This window comes from Chiloscyllium plagiosum, chromosome 26, assembly GCF_004010195.1.
Source record: "Chiloscyllium plagiosum isolate BGI_BamShark_2017 chromosome 26, ASM401019v2, whole genome shotgun sequence".
NCBI lineage: Eukaryota > Metazoa > Chordata > Chondrichthyes > Orectolobiformes > Hemiscylliidae > Chiloscyllium > Chiloscyllium plagiosum.
In genome coordinates this window covers 27,731,159-27,748,927 of record NC_057735.1, presented here as the reverse complement: position 1 = coordinate 27,748,927, position 17,769 = coordinate 27,731,159, and the positions used below count along the sequence as shown (strand labels likewise).

The 17,769-nt window shown below is 40.1% G+C and overlaps 1 protein-coding gene across 1 annotated transcript in view; it reads left to right on the top strand.

Annotated features, from left to right (window-relative positions):
* The first annotated feature begins 1,308 nt into the window (after window positions 1-1,308).
* Window positions 1,309-17,769, top strand: part of LOC122563212 (peptidase inhibitor 16-like) — a 46,737-nt gene continuing 30,276 nt past the window's right edge. Inside the window, exons 1-4 of the mRNA XM_043716776.1 lie at window positions 1,309-1,498; window positions 10,480-10,698; window positions 15,578-15,687; window positions 16,353-16,441. Coding sequence (XP_043572711.1) covers window positions 1,340-1,498; window positions 10,480-10,698; window positions 15,578-15,687; window positions 16,353-16,441 — 577 coding nt within the window. The 5' untranslated portion in view covers window positions 1,309-1,339. The remainder of the gene's footprint in view (window positions 1,499-10,479; window positions 10,699-15,577; window positions 15,688-16,352; window positions 16,442-17,769) is intronic.

Genomic DNA, 17,769 nt, shown 5'->3' with positions numbered 1-17,769 from the left:
CACACAGAGAGTGGTACGGGTATGGAATAAGCTGCCAGAGGAAGTGGTGGAGGTTAGTACAATTGCAACATTTAAGAGGCATTTGGATGGATATGTGAATAGGAAGGGTTTGAAGGGATATGGACCGGGTGCTGGCAGGTGGGACTAGATTGGGTTGGGATATCTGGTTGGCATGGACGGGTTGGACCGAAGGGTCTGTTTCCATGCTGTACATGTCCATGACTCTATGATTGCTGAAAGCAGCCCATCATGACAGGAATGGGTGTGGGTTTAAAAACATGGTAGAATGGAATCAGGCTCTTAATGTATTGAACTCAATGTTGAGTCCTAGAAGCTACAGGTTTCCCAGATGGAAAATGAGATGCTGTTCTCCAAGCTTGCACTGAGACCTATGACAGAAATGTTGGCAATAGGAACTTGGTGGTGTGTTGAAGAGGCAGGCAACTGGAAACTTGGGATCACTTTTGTGGACAGGACATAGGTGTTCTGGGAAGCCTGCCTGCATTTCATCCCCCCAAAGTAGAGCAGACTGCATTGTGAACAGTGAATGAAGTACAAGTGCTTCACCTAGAGGGTCTGTCTGGTACCTTGAATAGTGAGCAGGAAGGAGGTAAACGGTCATGGTATTACGCCTTCTGTGATTGCTTGGGATGGTGCTGTGAAAGTATTGGAAGTCGAGGAACAATGCCCCAGTGTCCCAGAAGGAAGGTGTCCTGCACAACCTTTTATTTAACCACCCCACACCCATGCTGTTATGACATGGGTTGGTTTCTGCCTTGTACTCCTCTACCCAGTATATGAGTGATATTCAGCACAGGGAACCCAATTTCTCACTCTTAGCTCTCATTACCACCTTTTCAGTGTTTCTTCTGTCCTGGTCACCTAACCTCTCACCGTCCCAACCTAAATTCGAGTTCAACTTCACCTTTTTCCTAGCTGCTAACAGTTCTGACAGAGTCACTGAACTCGGGAACATTAACTCTGCTTTCTGCCCAACGATGCTGCCAGACCTGCTGAGTTTCTCCAGCAATTTCTGTTTTTGTTTCAGTTCGTCAGCGGTTCTTTGGTTTATTCCAGAAATCCGTTTTGATTTAGGCTCACGTGTAGCCCACTTAAGCGAAATAAAGATCATGATCCGTTACAGTTGTGCATCTTGCATCTCAATCCTCCAGCGCTGACTTCTCCTGAATGTTGATATCAGACGGCGCCTGAAGGCGTCATAAAGTTGTTCCCGCGGTCACAATCATGAACATTGCGCTTCGTTTCCTCTGCCTCTCTGAGCAGGGAGGCCCTGTCCATGAAGTCAGGGCCAGGCTTGTCACAGGATCTGCGAGGAAGGATGGCAGCAGGAACACTCCGCTTGCTCGCTCTGCTGCTCATTTCTCTGGCGTTCCCCAAGCTCAGCCACACCCTGACCAAGGCAGAGAAGCAAGAGCTAGTGGATGCACACAACAAGTTCCGCTCTTCAGCATCCGATGCATCCAACATGCTGACAATGGTAAGTGAGATGGATTCCTTCATTGTGACTCCGAAGAGAGATGAAGAAAAGCTGAGAGAGCAAAAAAAATGATTTCCTCATCACTGATCGAGAAAAAAAAATGTCTCAGTTAGAAAGTTGATTGTACCTCACCAATCCTGGGTCATGGGGAAGGCAGTGTTTCCACCAGTTTGCATAGGACTCGTTCCGACATACAACAGTTCTCCTGGCAGATCGAGACCAGCCAGTTTTTGAATCACTTAACAATTAACTTTTCCTCCATTGCCAGCATCATTATGTGTGCTGGTAGTTGTTCATATCTATCTTTGAGCAGTTTCTCATTTCTCAACAACTTAGAGTCATAGAGATGTACAGCATAGAAACAGACCCTTCAGTCCAACCTGTCCATGTGGATCAGATATCCCAACCCAATCCAGTCCCACCTGCCAGCACCCGGCCCATATCCCTCCAAACCCTTCCTATTATATACCCATCCAAATGCCTCTTAAATGTTGCAATTGTACCAGCCTCCACCAGTTCCTCTGGCAGCTCATTCCCTACATGTACCACCCACTGTGTGAAAAAGTTTCCCCTTAGGTCTCTTTTATATCTTTACCCTCTCACCCTAAACCTATGCCCTCTAGTTCTGGACTCCCCAACCCCAGGGAAAAGATTTTGTCTATTTATCCTATCCATGCCCCTCATAATTTTGTAAATCTCTATAAGGTCACCCCTCAGCCTCTGATGCTCCAGGGAAACAGCCCCAGCCTGTTCAGCCTCTCCCTATAGCACAAATCCTCCAACCCTGGCAACATCTTTGCAAATCTTATCTGAACCCTTTCAAGTTTCACAACATCTTTCCGATAGGAAGGAGACCAGAATTGCACGCAATATTCCAACAATGTCCTGTACAGCTGCAACATGACCTCCCAACTCCTGTACTCAATACTCTGAACAATAAAGGAAAGCATATCAAACGCCTTCTTCATTATCCTATCTACCTGCGACTCCACTTTCAAGGAGCTATGAACCTGCACTCCAAGGTCTCTTTGTTCAGCAACACTCCCTAGGATCTTTGCTTTCTCAAAATACAGCACCTCGCATTTATTTGAATTAAACTCCATCTGCCACTTTTCAGCCCATTGGCCCATCTGGTCAAGATCCTGTTGTAATATGAGACAACCCTCTTCGCTGTCCACTACACCTCCAATTTTGGTGTCATCTGCAAACTTACTAACTATACCTCTTATGCTCGCATTCAAATCATTTATATAAATGACAAAAAGTAGAGGACCAAGCACCGATCTTTGAGGTACTCCACTGGTCACAGGCCTCCAGTCTGAAAAACAACTCTCTACCTTTAAGCCTGTTCTGTATCTAAATGGCTAGCTCTCCCTGTATTTCATGAGATCTAACCTTGCTAACCAGTCTCCCATGGGGAACCAGTCTCCCATGGCGAATGCCTTACTGAAGTCCATATAGATCACATCTCCCTCTCTGCCCTCATCAATCCTCTTTGTTACTTATTCAAAAAACTCACTCAAGTTTATGAGACATGATTTCCCACACACAAAGCCATGTTGACTATCCCTAATCAGTCCTTGCTTTTCCAAATACATGTACATCCTGTCTCTCAGGATTCCCTCCAACAACTTGCCCACTACCGACGTTAGGCTCACTGGTCTATAGTTCCCTGGCTTGTCCTTACCAACCTTCTTACCCAGTCTTCCGGCACCTCACCTGTGATACAAATATCTCAGCAAGAGGCCCAGCAATCACTTCTCTTCGTTCAATTTTGAAGCCATCCAACATTGATTATTTCTCTTTTTCCTCGATTCTACCCTCCTTAACACTTCTTCTAAGTCTGCTCCCTCTTAAAATGTCTGCTACCTAGTTTCTCCTAATTGTATTCGACAAACTTCGCTCTCCAGGAGGTAATGCGTGTATGGAATAAACTGCAATAGGAAGGCTGCAAGAGGAAGAGGAGGCTGGTTCCATCATAACATTGAAAAGGCATCTGGATGGGTATATGAATAGGAAGGATTTACAGGAATATGGGCCAAATGCTGGCAGATTTATCTAGGATACCTGGTCAGCGTGGATGAGTTGGACGAAAAGGTCTGATTCCATGCTGTACAGCTGTATGACTCCACCATGCTTAATCATTTGTTATTTGTTTTCTGCTCTGCAGATCTTTCCATTCTCCTGATTACACATATTTCAAAGCTATTTAGAATCATAGAATTCCTACAGTGTGGAAGCAGGCCATTCAGTCCACACTGACCCTCCAAAAAGCATCCCACCCAGACCTCTCCCCTGCCCCACACCCCCAATCTCTGCAACTCTGCATTTCCCACGGCTAATCCATCTAGCCTATACACTCCTGGACATGATGGGCAATTTAGCAAGGTCAATCCACGTAACCTGCATCTTTGGACTGTGGGAGGGAAACCAGAGCACCCATCGGAAACCAACAGAGATATGGAAGAATGTGCAAACTTCACACAAGTTACCCATGGGAGGAATCGAATCCTGGTCCCTGGCACTGTGAACGGGCAATGCTAACCACTCAGCCACTATGCTGCCAAGTTGGAGATTTAGTAAGTTGGGTTTTCCATGGTACATAAGGTCCGTGTCCCGTGGCCAGACAAAACAACAGTGAATCAAGCTCCTTAACTAGTATAGGACACACATCTTTCTATTTGCAGAAACTAACTTTGAGTCATGCAAAGATGTCAGAATAAAAAAGATTCCATTGTGCGCCTCTCAAAACTTTTGCAAACTCCTTGGGGGAGCTTGTGGCACAATGATAATGTCACTGAACGAGTAATCTAGAGCCACAGGCTAGTGTTCTTGGGATATGGATTTGACTTCCATCATGGCAGATGGTGAAACTTGTATTCAATAAAATCTTGAATAGAAAAGCTAATGGTGACCATGTAAGCATTGTTGACTATTTAAAAACTCTCATATTGTTCAATGATTTAGCAATTTTTGAGAAGATTTGTAGCTCAGGTTGATAAGTATGTACGTTAGCTCACTGAGCTGCAAGGTTTGTTTTCAGACGTTTTGTCACCATACTAGGTAACATCATCAGTGAGAGTCTCCAGTGAAACGCTGGTGGTACGTTCCGCCTCTCTATTTAAAGGTCTTGGTTTCTTCAGGTGGGTGATATCATTTCTGAAAACAACAAACACAGACCAAATACTTAACTTCAGAAGCAGTCATTAAACACCCACAAACGGACCTGCATCAAGACATTATTTCAACGAGCTTCATCGCACTGCAGCACACAAGAACTACAAACAGGTACCCAATAAACACAATCTGCTTATTCCTCAGAAACAAACCCAAACAAGCAGACACAATGCAATGAAAAACTATAGCCACGTTACCTTACATCAAAGACATATCAGAAATGACTTCAAGACCACTCAGACCCCTTGGCATCATGGTAGCCCACAAACCTACTAACACACTTAAACAGCGACTAATGAACCTAAAAGATCCATTAGATACAACCAGCAAAGCTAACGTCATTTACAAAATATCATGCAAGAACTGTAAAAAGTACTATATCAGACAAACAGACAGGAAACTTACCACCAGAATGCATGAACTTCAACTAACCACCAAAAGACATGACCCATTATCACTAGTTTCTATACATACAGACAAAGAAGGACACCACTTTGACTGGGACAACGCACTTATCCTAGGGTAAGTGAAACAAAGAAACGCACAAGAAATCTGAGAGGCATAGCATTCTAATTGGAACTCCATTAATAAACACATCAATTTAGACCCCATCTACCTTCCCTTCAAAAATGAACCGGAAAGGACATCACCCACCTTAAGAAATCAAGACCTATAAATAGAGAGGCGGGACATATCACCAACGCTTCCCTGGAGACTCTCACTGATGATGTTACCTAGTCATGGTGACAAAACGTCTGAAAACAAACCTTCCAGCTCAGCGAGCTAACTTACATCCATATTAATGATATACTTGCGGAAAAAAAATCTGCCATTTCTACCTGGTCTCATCGACATGTGATTCCAGGTCTGCAGGAATGCGGCTGATTCTTAATTGCCATTTGAAATAGCCTGGAAAAGCACTCACTTGTATCAACACTAAGAATGCCTAAAGAAAGGAATGAAATCTGATGGACTAGCTGACATTGACCTAGGCACCAGAAAGGACCTCTGCAAAGTTCTCCTTACCAAAATCTGCAGCCTTGTGTGACAGTGTTCCACAGACTAGTCAAACATCATAGTCATGTGGAATCATACCTTATGAACAATTTCACAGATGTCATCATTACCCTTTCTTATTATGTCCTTTCCCACTGGCAGGATAGATCCAGTGGAGGGAGCAATGCAGTATTATACAATCAGGAAAGAGTTGCTGTGGGAGTCCTGAACATTGACTCCAGAACCATGAATTTTCATGCATTCAGTCAAACATGGCCAAGGAAACCTCTTGCTGATAGCACCCTCCCCTTGGCTGAGTACTCCTCCATGTTGATTAACTCTTGGAGAGTGCACTGAAGGTGACAAGGACACAGAATGTTCTCTGGTGGGGAACTTTAATATCCATCACCAAAAGTGGCTTGGTAACATCAATACTGACCAAACTAAACTGAGTCTGCGGGAATAAATGAGAGAATTAACAAGAATGAAAAATCGATTTGACCTTTCACTAATCTAACTGAATCAGATATTTCTCCAAAGCAGAGAGCACTGTGCAGCAGCCCTCCTTGTGGAGATGAAGTTTCGTCTTCACATTGAGAATAGTTCCTGTCATGTTGTGTGGCATTACCAAAAACTTAAATATACCTAACAGGTCAAAAGTAGACATCCATGAGGTGTTGAAGGTCATCATTCATAGCAGAGTTATATTCACCCAAAATCTGTAACCTCATAGCCCACAAAGCCTCACCATTACTATCAAGCTGGAGAGAATAATTTGTTCAGTGAAGAGTCAATTATCAGCAAAATGATGGACAGGCTCATTGAATGTACAATAAAGCAGAACTTGCAAAGGAGTAACCAGCTCACTGATGCTCAGTTACTACTCCAGCAAGTCCACTTGCCTCCTGACTTCTCTATAGTCTTGGTCCTAGAGTTGAATTCCAGAGTGACTGCCCTTGACATCAAGGCAACCGTTGGCATTGTGTAGCATCAAGGAGCCTGAGTGAAACTAAAGTTGGAGTAAGTTACGAGAGAACTCTCCACTGGGTTGAAGTCATTCATAGTACAAAGAATGATTTCTGTGGTTTTGAAGGTATTCTAAAAACCAGATTTACTGTTATTTCTGGCAACTTTATAGAGCTTTTATTTTAGACTCATACAATCCTAACTTATTTTATTAGCCCTGTATGACTGACCTTTCTTGCATTTAAAGATTACTTATATACAGTCAAACCATTATACTTTTTTCAATCCACTTCAGTCAATTTGTTTCCCATGCCTTCATAACATCCCTTATTCAAATTTAGCACCCTTGCTTTAGATCGAACTTTTAAATATTACATAAAATTCTAACATAATGTAAACATGCATCACTAAAGGTCACTTTTACAATAACTTCTTTACTAATCTCTTTATTATTCCATAATTCTAGATCTAAAATAGCATGTTCTGCAGTTGGCTCCTCAACATATTGCTGTAGAAAACCATTTCTTACACACTCCAGAAACTTGTCTTCCACTGCTTTAATGACCAAATGGTTTATCCAATCTATATGCTGCTTGAAGTCACCCATGATAACTGTGTTTTTCATGCTACATGCTTCTCTCGTTCCTGATTCATAACATGCTCCACTTTTTCACTACTATTTAGTGGCTTATAAACAACTTCAATCCCAATGATTGCTGCCCCTTGCAGTTTGTTACCTCCACACAAACACCAAACATTGTTCTTCTGATCTGAGATCCTTCCTGACTAATGTACTACTCCCATCCCTTATTATTTATGCGATTCCACCATTTCCTCTTGTCTGTCTTTCCAAAACGTCAAATATCTTTGAACATTTATCCTGGTCACTGTGCAGCCATGTTTCTGTAATTGCAATTAGATTATACCTTGTTTCTCCTGTCTCTCTAGAATCTTTGCGATTTTCTGTTACCAACTTTGTTTCCTTCCAATTTGAGTTACCCTTCAGGTTTTCATGTCCCAACATGCAGGTTCAAAAACTACCCAAAGAGCAGTAATAAATCTTCATGTGAAGATATTAGTCCCAGTGTCAGTCCCATGAAAATGTAACCCATTCAGTTTGTACAGGTCACTTCTGCCCCAGAACCAGTCCCAACTCCTCAGAAATCAAATGAGCTTCTCCCACATGTGTTTTACAGCCATGTAGTCAATAAATTAATCCTTCTGTTCTTACGGTCACTAGCACATGGCACTAGGAATAATCCTGAGATTATTGAACTTGAGGTCCTGCTTTTTGATTTCCTTCCCAACTCCCTAAAATCTGCTTTCTAGGCCTCTTCCTTCTTCCTACCTATTTTGTTTTCACCAGTTTGGACCACAATGTCTGGCTGATTGTCCTCCCTCAGAAGGATGTCCTGCAACTAGTCCCCGCTGTCATTGACCCTGGCGCCAAGGAGCTAACACACCACCTTGGAGTCACGGTTAATGCCACAGAAACACCTGTCTGATCCCCCAACTATAGAATCCCCTATAAATATTTCTCTTCCATTCTCCTTCTGCCTTCCCTGTCCAGCTGAGTTACCCATGATGCTATGGGCTTGACTTTGGCTGCACTCCTCTAAAGTTCTACTTACCTTAACAGTTTCTAAAATGGAATATTGATTAGCAAGCAAGAAAGACATGAGGACTCCTACTCTACCTGCCTGGTTTTCTTTGACTTTCAGGTAGTCATCAATTCCTTCTCTTCCTGTATGCTTCTAATCTGTGATGTGACCAGCTCATGATGTGTACTATTCATTTAGTCCTTTGCCTTGTGGATATGTGATTCCAGCCATGACTAAAGATCTGAAGCCCAGAGCTGAGGCCCTGTGCAGCCAGTACCACTTCCAGTAGATGTGTTTGTCTGGGACACATGGTATCCATGCCTTCATATGTACTGCAACATGTACACTCCACTTGTCCTTTCTGACCTGCCATCCCATAAGTATAAGAATTTTTTTTTACCCTTAAAATAAATATAAATGTTTGATGTAAATGAACCAAGTTATTTCTCAGAAAAAGAGAGAAAAACAAGATTAAAAAAAAGACTACAGACTCATAATTCTGGATTTGAACGACACCTGAATGGAAAACTTCATCCATGGTGTTTAATGGGTTCATGTTAAATTGATGTAAGTCATATTGCTAAATAATTGCTATGAACTAGTTGATTCGAGCAAAACCTCTTCTTCGTTATTTTGTTAAGGATCTCTAAATCCAATAGATGCTCAAATAAGAGTTGGGAAAAAAGAAATGAATGCCACAAATTTATCGTAAATTTTGAATACTGTAAGTGACCTTGTCACAACATCAATAAACATGGTATTAATTAATCTCCAAAAAGGTTTTGGACAAAATTTCATATCCTTTCCTTGAACTATGACTGAGCTAACAATGTATTGACCAGGTGAGGAGGGGTAAAAAGACTGCCCTCTTTTCAACGATCTCGGTTGGTCACAATATCAATGTATGTTAGGCAGCAGTGGCCTAGTGGTAGTATTGTTGGCCTATTAATTCAGAGACCCAGGTAATGTTGTCGGTTTGAATCCTGCCATGGCAGATGGTGGAGTCTGAATTCTGTAAGAGCCTGGAATTAAGCATCTAATAATGGAAAAACCATTATTGGAAAAACCCATTTGGTTCACTAAAGTCCTTTCGGGAACGTAACTGACGTCCTTACTGGTCTGGCCTCCACATGACTGCAGACCCACAGCAACGTGGTTGACTCTTAACTGCCCTGTCAGCAATTAGGAATGGTGGCCTAGCCAGCAACATTTTCATCCCGCAAATGAATGAAATGAAAAAAACTTTTTAAAACACAGTTAAACCTCACTCTAGTTAAATTGTAGTTAATTAGTTCATGAGAAACATTAACGAGTTAATTACAAGGATATTTTGAATGAAAGGAAAAATAATTTTAGTACTTGCTAATGCCGAGAAGAATAATAGAGACAGGAAATCACAGGACGTAAGTGCAAAGCTGAAAAGTGAATAAGAAAGAGAGATAAACAATATGCAGTTTAGAGTCCTTTGGGTGTCCTTGAGATGTTAGGCTTTAACCTGAGACCATAATTGGTTGGCAGTGTCCAAGATGGGCAGCAGTTGTCGATTTGACAAATATTGTTTGAGTTCTTGGTGTTTGGGTGTTTCTCCAATTTGTGTTGTCAGCAGTTAATTAGTCCTCCCTTAGCAAGAAAGGAGAGAGAGAGCGTTTCTTCTACTCTTAGAAATTCATCTCCATTGCTCTGCCAAAACAGTTGCTTGAAATGTATCTCATTCATGTATTCCATGCCTGGGTTCATTTTTCCAGTCTGGATAATTGCAGGCTTCTCTTGTATTCTTAAAATGCGAAGGTTATCATTTAAGTATAAATTTAAAATGTGATGTACACGTTTCCTTTTATTTCCCTGGCTGTTTTCAGTCTCTTTTGATCAATTATTAACTTCAGTTAAGACAGTTGCATTCATTTCCCTGTTGTTTTGTGCAGCTTTGTTCAAGCTGTGATCAGGTGGTCATTTATGGCCATTTTAAAATTAGCAATTTTTAAAATGATTTTATCTCATGGAAGTTCCAGGTATTAATATAGATTATGTAAGTCCAAAACTGATAGATTAACCACACTCTCATTGAATAGTGCAGCAGACTCGATAGGTTGAATGGCCTACTTCTACTCCCACGTATTATGGTCTTATGGTAGTCCATATTTTGTCATAATCATGACGTTGATGATATGTTAATTAAAATAGATTTAGTTCAGACTTGACTGAACTTCTATTTTTGTGTATACTATCTATATTTGCTTTCAGAAATGGGATGGACATTTAGAAAAAGTTGCGAAGAAATATGCAAGTAAATGTCTCTGGAAACACAATATCAACAGAGGGAATGTTGGAGAAAATTTGTTTGCAACGAATGGCCCATTAGACCCAGCAACGGGAGTCGAGGACTGGTACTTAGAGATTTTTGATTACACATATGAGAATATGAGCTGTACTCCAGGGAAAATGTGTGGACATTATACACAGGTATGAATTTTAGCTTGCTCCTCAGAGTGGGCAGATTTATGACTTTGTTTGATTAATGAACACATCTAAGATTTTTAAAATCATATTTAAGGAGCTTCCTGACAGTGGAAATCAATTTTATTTGTGGTCTGTATAGCAAATAGAAAATTCCAAAGCTTCTATCAAGATTAAAAAGTGTAATGGCTGGATTTTATGTTAGAACTACCTATGAAGCTGATGGCATATACATATGTATAAATTCGACAGCAACATTTGCAACTACGTATTTGCAGTTAAATGTGTAAATCAGAAAGCTGTTATCCTAGTGTAAATATCGTTTAACTTTTAGTTACTAACAAACAATCTGTCTGGTAGTGAAAATGAACTTCAGACTTTAATTTTTTAAAAAAAGAAAATCATTCAACTTTACTATTCTTTCCATTTCTTTTATTCTTTCCATGCAATCTTTCCTCTGCCTTTTTAAATTCACTTACTTTTGACACAGATTTTGTTATTTCAAGTAACACTTATGGTTCATACTCAGTATTGATCATTAATAATTCTTCAACCATACATGGTTGCTGTACCCATTCAGACAGGTATCAGACACTCTTTAAAGCGTACTGCAGTTTTGGACAGTTTGGGTATCCCTCCTATAGGAAGGATGTTATGAAACTTGCAAGGGTTTAGAAAAGATTTACAAGGATGTTGTCAAGGTTGGGGGGAGTTTTAGCAGTAGGGAGAGGCTGAATAGACTGGGTCTGTTTTCCCTGGAGCATCAGAGGCTGAGGACTGATTTTATCGAGGTTTATAAAATCATAAGGGATATTTTTCCTAATTAACTGATTAACTAAATTTTTTGTGAGCTATTTTATCATTGATCTTACGATTAAAATGTTTTTCAACCAACCATTCAATTTATCTTTTCAACCACTTAATCATTAATCCATTAAATCTCAACTATCCACTATAATTAATTTTATTGGGCATGCAAACTTTCTCTCATCTTACTTGTAAAAATAATGTAATTTTACTCATTTCTGAAGTCAATCAAAACCATTATTTCAATTATTTCTTTCAGAGATTTATTCATGTCTCATAATAATTTTGAAATAATTACTTTTGTCACTTTCACTTTAAACGTATGCACCACAAATTGCTTCCTTAGTAGAACTATAGAGTAGAATAAAAGCACAGAATAACGTCATTCAGCCTATCCTGTCTGTCTGGGTTGAGTAAAGTGGCCACCCATCCTAATCCCCCTTTCCAGCACTTGGTTTGTACATTGTGATTATTACGGCAATCTTCTAATGCATAATATAGCTACAATTTATTTATTCTTCAAATGACCCATCAGTTCATAATCACATCCTTATTTATAGTCTCTGGCACATAAAAGGTGTGTGGGGAAAGAATAGGATAAACTTGAAAAAATATCCAGTAAAACGTACCAACAAGCAGTTGTCTTACCCTGAGGTTTATTTGTGTCTCTCATGTTTAATTAATTAATTATGCTTGAGGCTTTTGAGCTATTATATTGAGTTGACCAATCAAAATTATTGAATATCGCTTCCTCAATCTGCAAAATAAGTCTTGGACTTTCTGATTTGTATTACTTATTTAGATTCAGGAATTCAGTACAAATTGTTCCCGTTTGCAGTTTATACCATCCTAGAAGGGGCAATGGATTCAGAGGAAGCAGCTTAGATGTTATAAACTGAATTGGACCAAAAGTGCAAATGGACAGAAAAGTGGCAGCTTTTATTTAGAATGAGCTAATATGAAGTTCTGCATAAAGGAAGGAAAAATTATAGCGTAATAGTGAATGAATAGTGATCAAATAATGAATAGTGAAGTTGAATTAGACCTTGAATATACTGTCTTTTGAAACGTACAATTTGTTAATTGCTAAAAATGGATTGAGTTAACAGAAAATAGTCATTGGAAACCAAATCAACAATGTCAATAATGTCTTGTAAATTTATAAACAGAACTGTAAAATACAAATTCAAGGAATCACATTGATTGCTGCTTTTTGGATGGGAACATAGGAGCAAGAGTAGGCCACTCTGCCCCTTAAGCTTCTTAGCTATTCTAGATCACAACTGATCATCCACCTGTGGTAATCTTCATATCCGTTGATGTAATTGCAAAAAGGAATCTAGCAATCTCTGTTTTGGACATGCTCAATGGCTGAGCCTCCACAGACCACTAGGAGAGAGAATTTCCAAATATTTCAAAGTGAAGAAGTTCATTTTCATTTCCATCTTAACAGAGACTGTGTTCTATGTTTTAGACCTCCTTACAACTTGGGGAAATATTTTTTGTGCATCTACCCTTTCTAGCTCTTTAAGGAGTTTGTAAGTTTCAATTAGATTAACCCTTACCCTGTTAAACTCTTCTCAATTCCTCTCAAAAGAAAAGTTCTGACAACCCAGAAATTAGTCCAGTGAATTTCCAGTGCATGGACCATTCGGAAATCATATCCTGCCTTAGATAAAGGTACCAAATTGTACACAGCACTCAACATGTGGTTCCACCAAAGTTCTGTACAATTGAAGGAAGACATATTTTGCTCTGCACTCAAATTCTTTAACAACAAAGGCCAGCATTTTATTTACTTTCCTAACTGCTTGCTGCATCTACATTTTAACTCTCTGTGATTTATGGACAAGGACAACCAGATCCTTTTGGACATCTACACTTTCTAGCCACACATCGTTTAAGAAGAAATCTGCACCTACATTCCTCCTACTGAAGTGGATAACCTCAGACTTTGGCACATTCTGTCATTTTCTTGCCCATTCACTCAGCCTGTTCATCCCCCTTGATATCTCTTTGCATCATTCTCAGAACATACATTCCCAACTAATTTTGTATCATCCATAGATTTGGAATTTAATATTTGGTCCCCACATCTAACTCACTGATATAGACTTTGCACTCCAAGCACTGGTCACAAACTGTTAACCTGAGAATAACACATTTTTTCTGTCTGTTTATTTCCATTAATCCATCCATGCCAGTGTATTAGCCCCTGTGTGAGAACTTGTCAAAAGCCATCTGAAAATCTCAATGCACCACATCAACAGGTTCCCCTTCATCTACTCTGCTAAGGACATTCTCAAAAGACTCTAACAGATTTATTAAACAAAATCTCCCTTCATAATTAATGTTGACTTTTCCCAATTGGACACTTAATTTTATAATCAGTGTTAGTATTTTCCTACTACTGACATCACACTAACAAATCTACAGTACCCAATTCTATCCCCCAATCTCTTCTTAAATACTAGACTTACATTTGCAACTTTTTTGAATCCCATTAATAACAGATGAAATGAATTATGAGAATGAGGAACTGAAAGAAATCTGTACTAGTTAAAAAGTAGCATTTGAGAAATTAATGGCACTGAAAGTTGAAAAATGTCAGAGACCAATAGTAAGAAACAAACAAAAATAGGCTTCTAGACAAAAATAGAAATTGCTGCAAAAGCTCAATAGGTTCGGCAGCATTTGTGGAGAGAAATCAGAGTTAATGTTTTGGGTCGAGTAAGGGAGGCCTCTGAGAAAGGGTCACGCGACCTGAAACGTTAACTCTGATTTCTCTCCACAGAAGCTGCCAGACCTGCTGAGCTTTTCCACCAATTTTGCTTTTTGTCTAGAAGCTGTTTTTTGTTTGTTTCTTACAATTTGAAATTCACATCTTTAGTCATGTTTCTTTATCAGTTGCCTGGTCCACCCACCCTCACACTCACCTCCCTGTGAGTCACACTAACCCTCACACCCACCTCCCCATGAGTCACATTCACCCTCACGCTCACCTCCCCGTGTGTCACACTCACCCTCACACTCACCTCTCCATGTCAAAGTTTGCAGATGACAATAAGATGAGTGGCAGAACAAAGTGTGCAAAGGACTGTGACATTTTGCAGAGGAACGTACATACTTTGAGTGAATGGGCAAAGGTCTGGCAGATAGAATACAATGTTAATAAATTTGAAATCATCCATTTTGGTCAGAGTAATAGTAAAAATGACTTTTACTTGAATGGTTAAAGGTTATAGCATGCTGCTGTCCAGAGGAACCTGGATGTCCTTGTGCATGAGTCACAGAAGGTTGGTCTGTAGGTGCAACAGGCAATTAGGAAGGCAAATGGAATTTTGTCCTTCATTGCTAACGGGATTGAGTTTATAAGCAGGGAAGTTATGTTGCAGCTGTATAGGGTGCTGGTGAGACCACATTTGGAGTACTGTGTGCAATTTTGGTCTCCTTACTTGAGAAAGGATGTACTGACACTAGAGGGGGTGCAGAGGAGGTTCACTGGATTGATTCTGGAGTTGAGGCAGTTGGCTTATGAGGTAAAATTGAGTAGACTGGGATTATATTCATTGGAATTTAGAAGAATGACAGGAGATCCTATAGAAACATACAATTATGAGGTGAATAAATAAGATAGATGTAGAGACGATGTTTCCAATGGCAGGTGAAACTAGGACAAAAGGGCATAGCCTTAAAATTAGGGGGAGCAGATTTAGGACTGAATTGAGAAGGAAATTCTTCACTCAGAGGGTTGTGAATTTATGGAATTCTCAGTGCAATGAAGTAATTGACACTACTTAAGTAAATGTTTTTAAAGCTAAGATAGATATTCTTTTTAACAATGAAGAAATTAAGGGTTACGTGGGAGGGCAGGTAAGTGGAGCTGAGGCCATGAAAAGCTCAGCCATGATCTTATTGGACGGCAAAGCAGACTGGAAGGACCTGATGGCCTACTCCTGCTCCTAGTTCTTATGTTCTTATGTTTTATGGCATATTTACAGCTTACTTTCACAGTTAACTTTTGCAATTGTTGCCAAAAAAATTTTGAAATTCACATTTAGGATTATTCATCTTACAGGTTGTCTGGGCAACTACTAACAAAGTGGGTTGTGCTTCGTATTTTTGTGATCATCTACAAGGTCTGGAAAATAAAAACCTGTCTATTCTGGTTTGCAACTATGCACCTCCGTAAGTATAAGTAGAATTGAACAGTCAAAACAGGGGAGGTGAGTCGAAAACGAGAGGGCATAGTTTGAAGTGAGAGACGAAAGATTTAAAGGGACCTGAGAGGCAACTTTTTCACACAGACAGTGGTGCGTATACAAAATTAGCTGTCGGGGAAGTGGTGGAGGCTGGTACATATACAACATTTCAATGGCATCTGGATGGATACATAAATAGAAATGGTTTGGAGGGTTATTGGCCAAATGTTCACGAAAGGGACTAGATTGGTTTAGTATAGCTGGTCAGCATGGACAAGTTAGATTCAAGGGTATGTTTTAGTACGGTGTGTCTATGATGCTGCTGACTCTTGCCTTTCCAGATTGAAATATTAATAGTATTTCATAAGTGCTACTTTTGCATTATATTTCTGTTGGATTTGTTAAATTCTGTAACATCAGGCAATAAGCCGCTGCATGGTTTATTACATGTTGCACCAACACAGTAACTACAAATTATTTTCTTTTCTAGATTCATGATGTAAATATAATAGATTCTGGTGCATTATGCTACTGATTACAAAGGCTGTAAAAGACTCAAATGACAATTAAGGGCAGGATTTCTTTCTTTAAAATGTTTGATGGAAATTTTGCCAATGCACTCAAAGTTTTGCATGATGTTTCCATTTCCAGCGGTAACATAGTTGGTTCGAGACCATTTAAAAGAGGAATACCCTGCAGTGAGTGTCCAGATGGATTGCAGTGTGTTAATAATCTTTGTGGTAAGTATTCCTTTACATAATAGTAAAAGTATTGTTTGATTACTGCTGCTTACTTTGTTTCTGAGCCTAGCTTTCTATGAATTCACAAATTATGAGTAAGGTTGTTAACTTTGACTGGTTTAATGACTAGGGGATTCATCCATGAGAAATTTGATCATTAGACTGTTATAGTGCTGGATCCTGAAAAGCCAGCAGGATCATGAACTGTGGTCATAGGTGAATTGGGATTTGCACCTCACTTATGAAGTGGAGGAAGTCAAAGCAATTTTTGTCCCTATTGTACTTTCTTATCAAGTTTATAAATTTGAGATTCATATGACTACTGGGCAAAATTCACTTTGCTGGTTGATTTGACCCTATTGAAACTTTAGTAATAACTATTAATTTTTAGTGATGGGAGGCAGTGGTATCGTGATAATTTTACTGTCTAGAGTTCCAGGCTAATTCTTTTTTAACTCAGGTTGGCAGCTGGTGATATATAAATGCAACTAAACAATCCAGAATACAATCTCAGTAACGGTGACAATGATAACCATCTTTAATTGCTGTAAAAAGTCATCTGCTTTACTAATGCCTATTAGGATGGAAATCTGCAATTCTTACTCAGTATGGCCTACACATGACTCCAAATCTAAAGCAAGGTGATTGATTCTTAACTGTCCTCCTTTTAATTTGTAACCTTTCTGCTTTTTTAATAAATCTGCAATTGTGAGTAGAATAGCTTCTTTTTTTGATTATATGTTTTATTGAGATCTGTCTTTTGGCTAAACTTTAAAAATATAAAATATAAGTTAGCCTGGTACAGTACTTGCGCCCACACCTCCCCCCTCACTTCTCTCCAAGGCCCCAAGGGAAACTTCCATATCCGCCACAGATTCACCTGCACCTCCACCAACATCATCTACTGCATCCGCTGCAGCCGGTGTGGCCTCCTCTATACTGGGGAGACAGGCCGCCTACTTGCGGAGCGACTCAGGGAGCACCTCTGGGCCACCCGGACGAACCAACCCAACCAACCTGTGGCACAGCATCTCAACTCCCCCTCCCACTCCACCGAGGATATGCAGGTCATTGGACTCATCCACCGCCAAACCACAACAACCCGACGGTCGGAGGAGGAGCGTCTTATCTTCCGACTGGGAACCCTCCAACCGCAGGGGATGAACGTGGACTTCACCAGTTTCTTCATCCCCCCTCCCCCCACCTTGTCTCAGCCGGATCCCTCCAGCCCGGCACCGCCCTCCTGACCTGCAGTCTTCTTCTTGACCTCTCCGCCTCCATCCAACTCCGACCTATCACCTTCACCTTGACCTCTTTCCACCTATCAC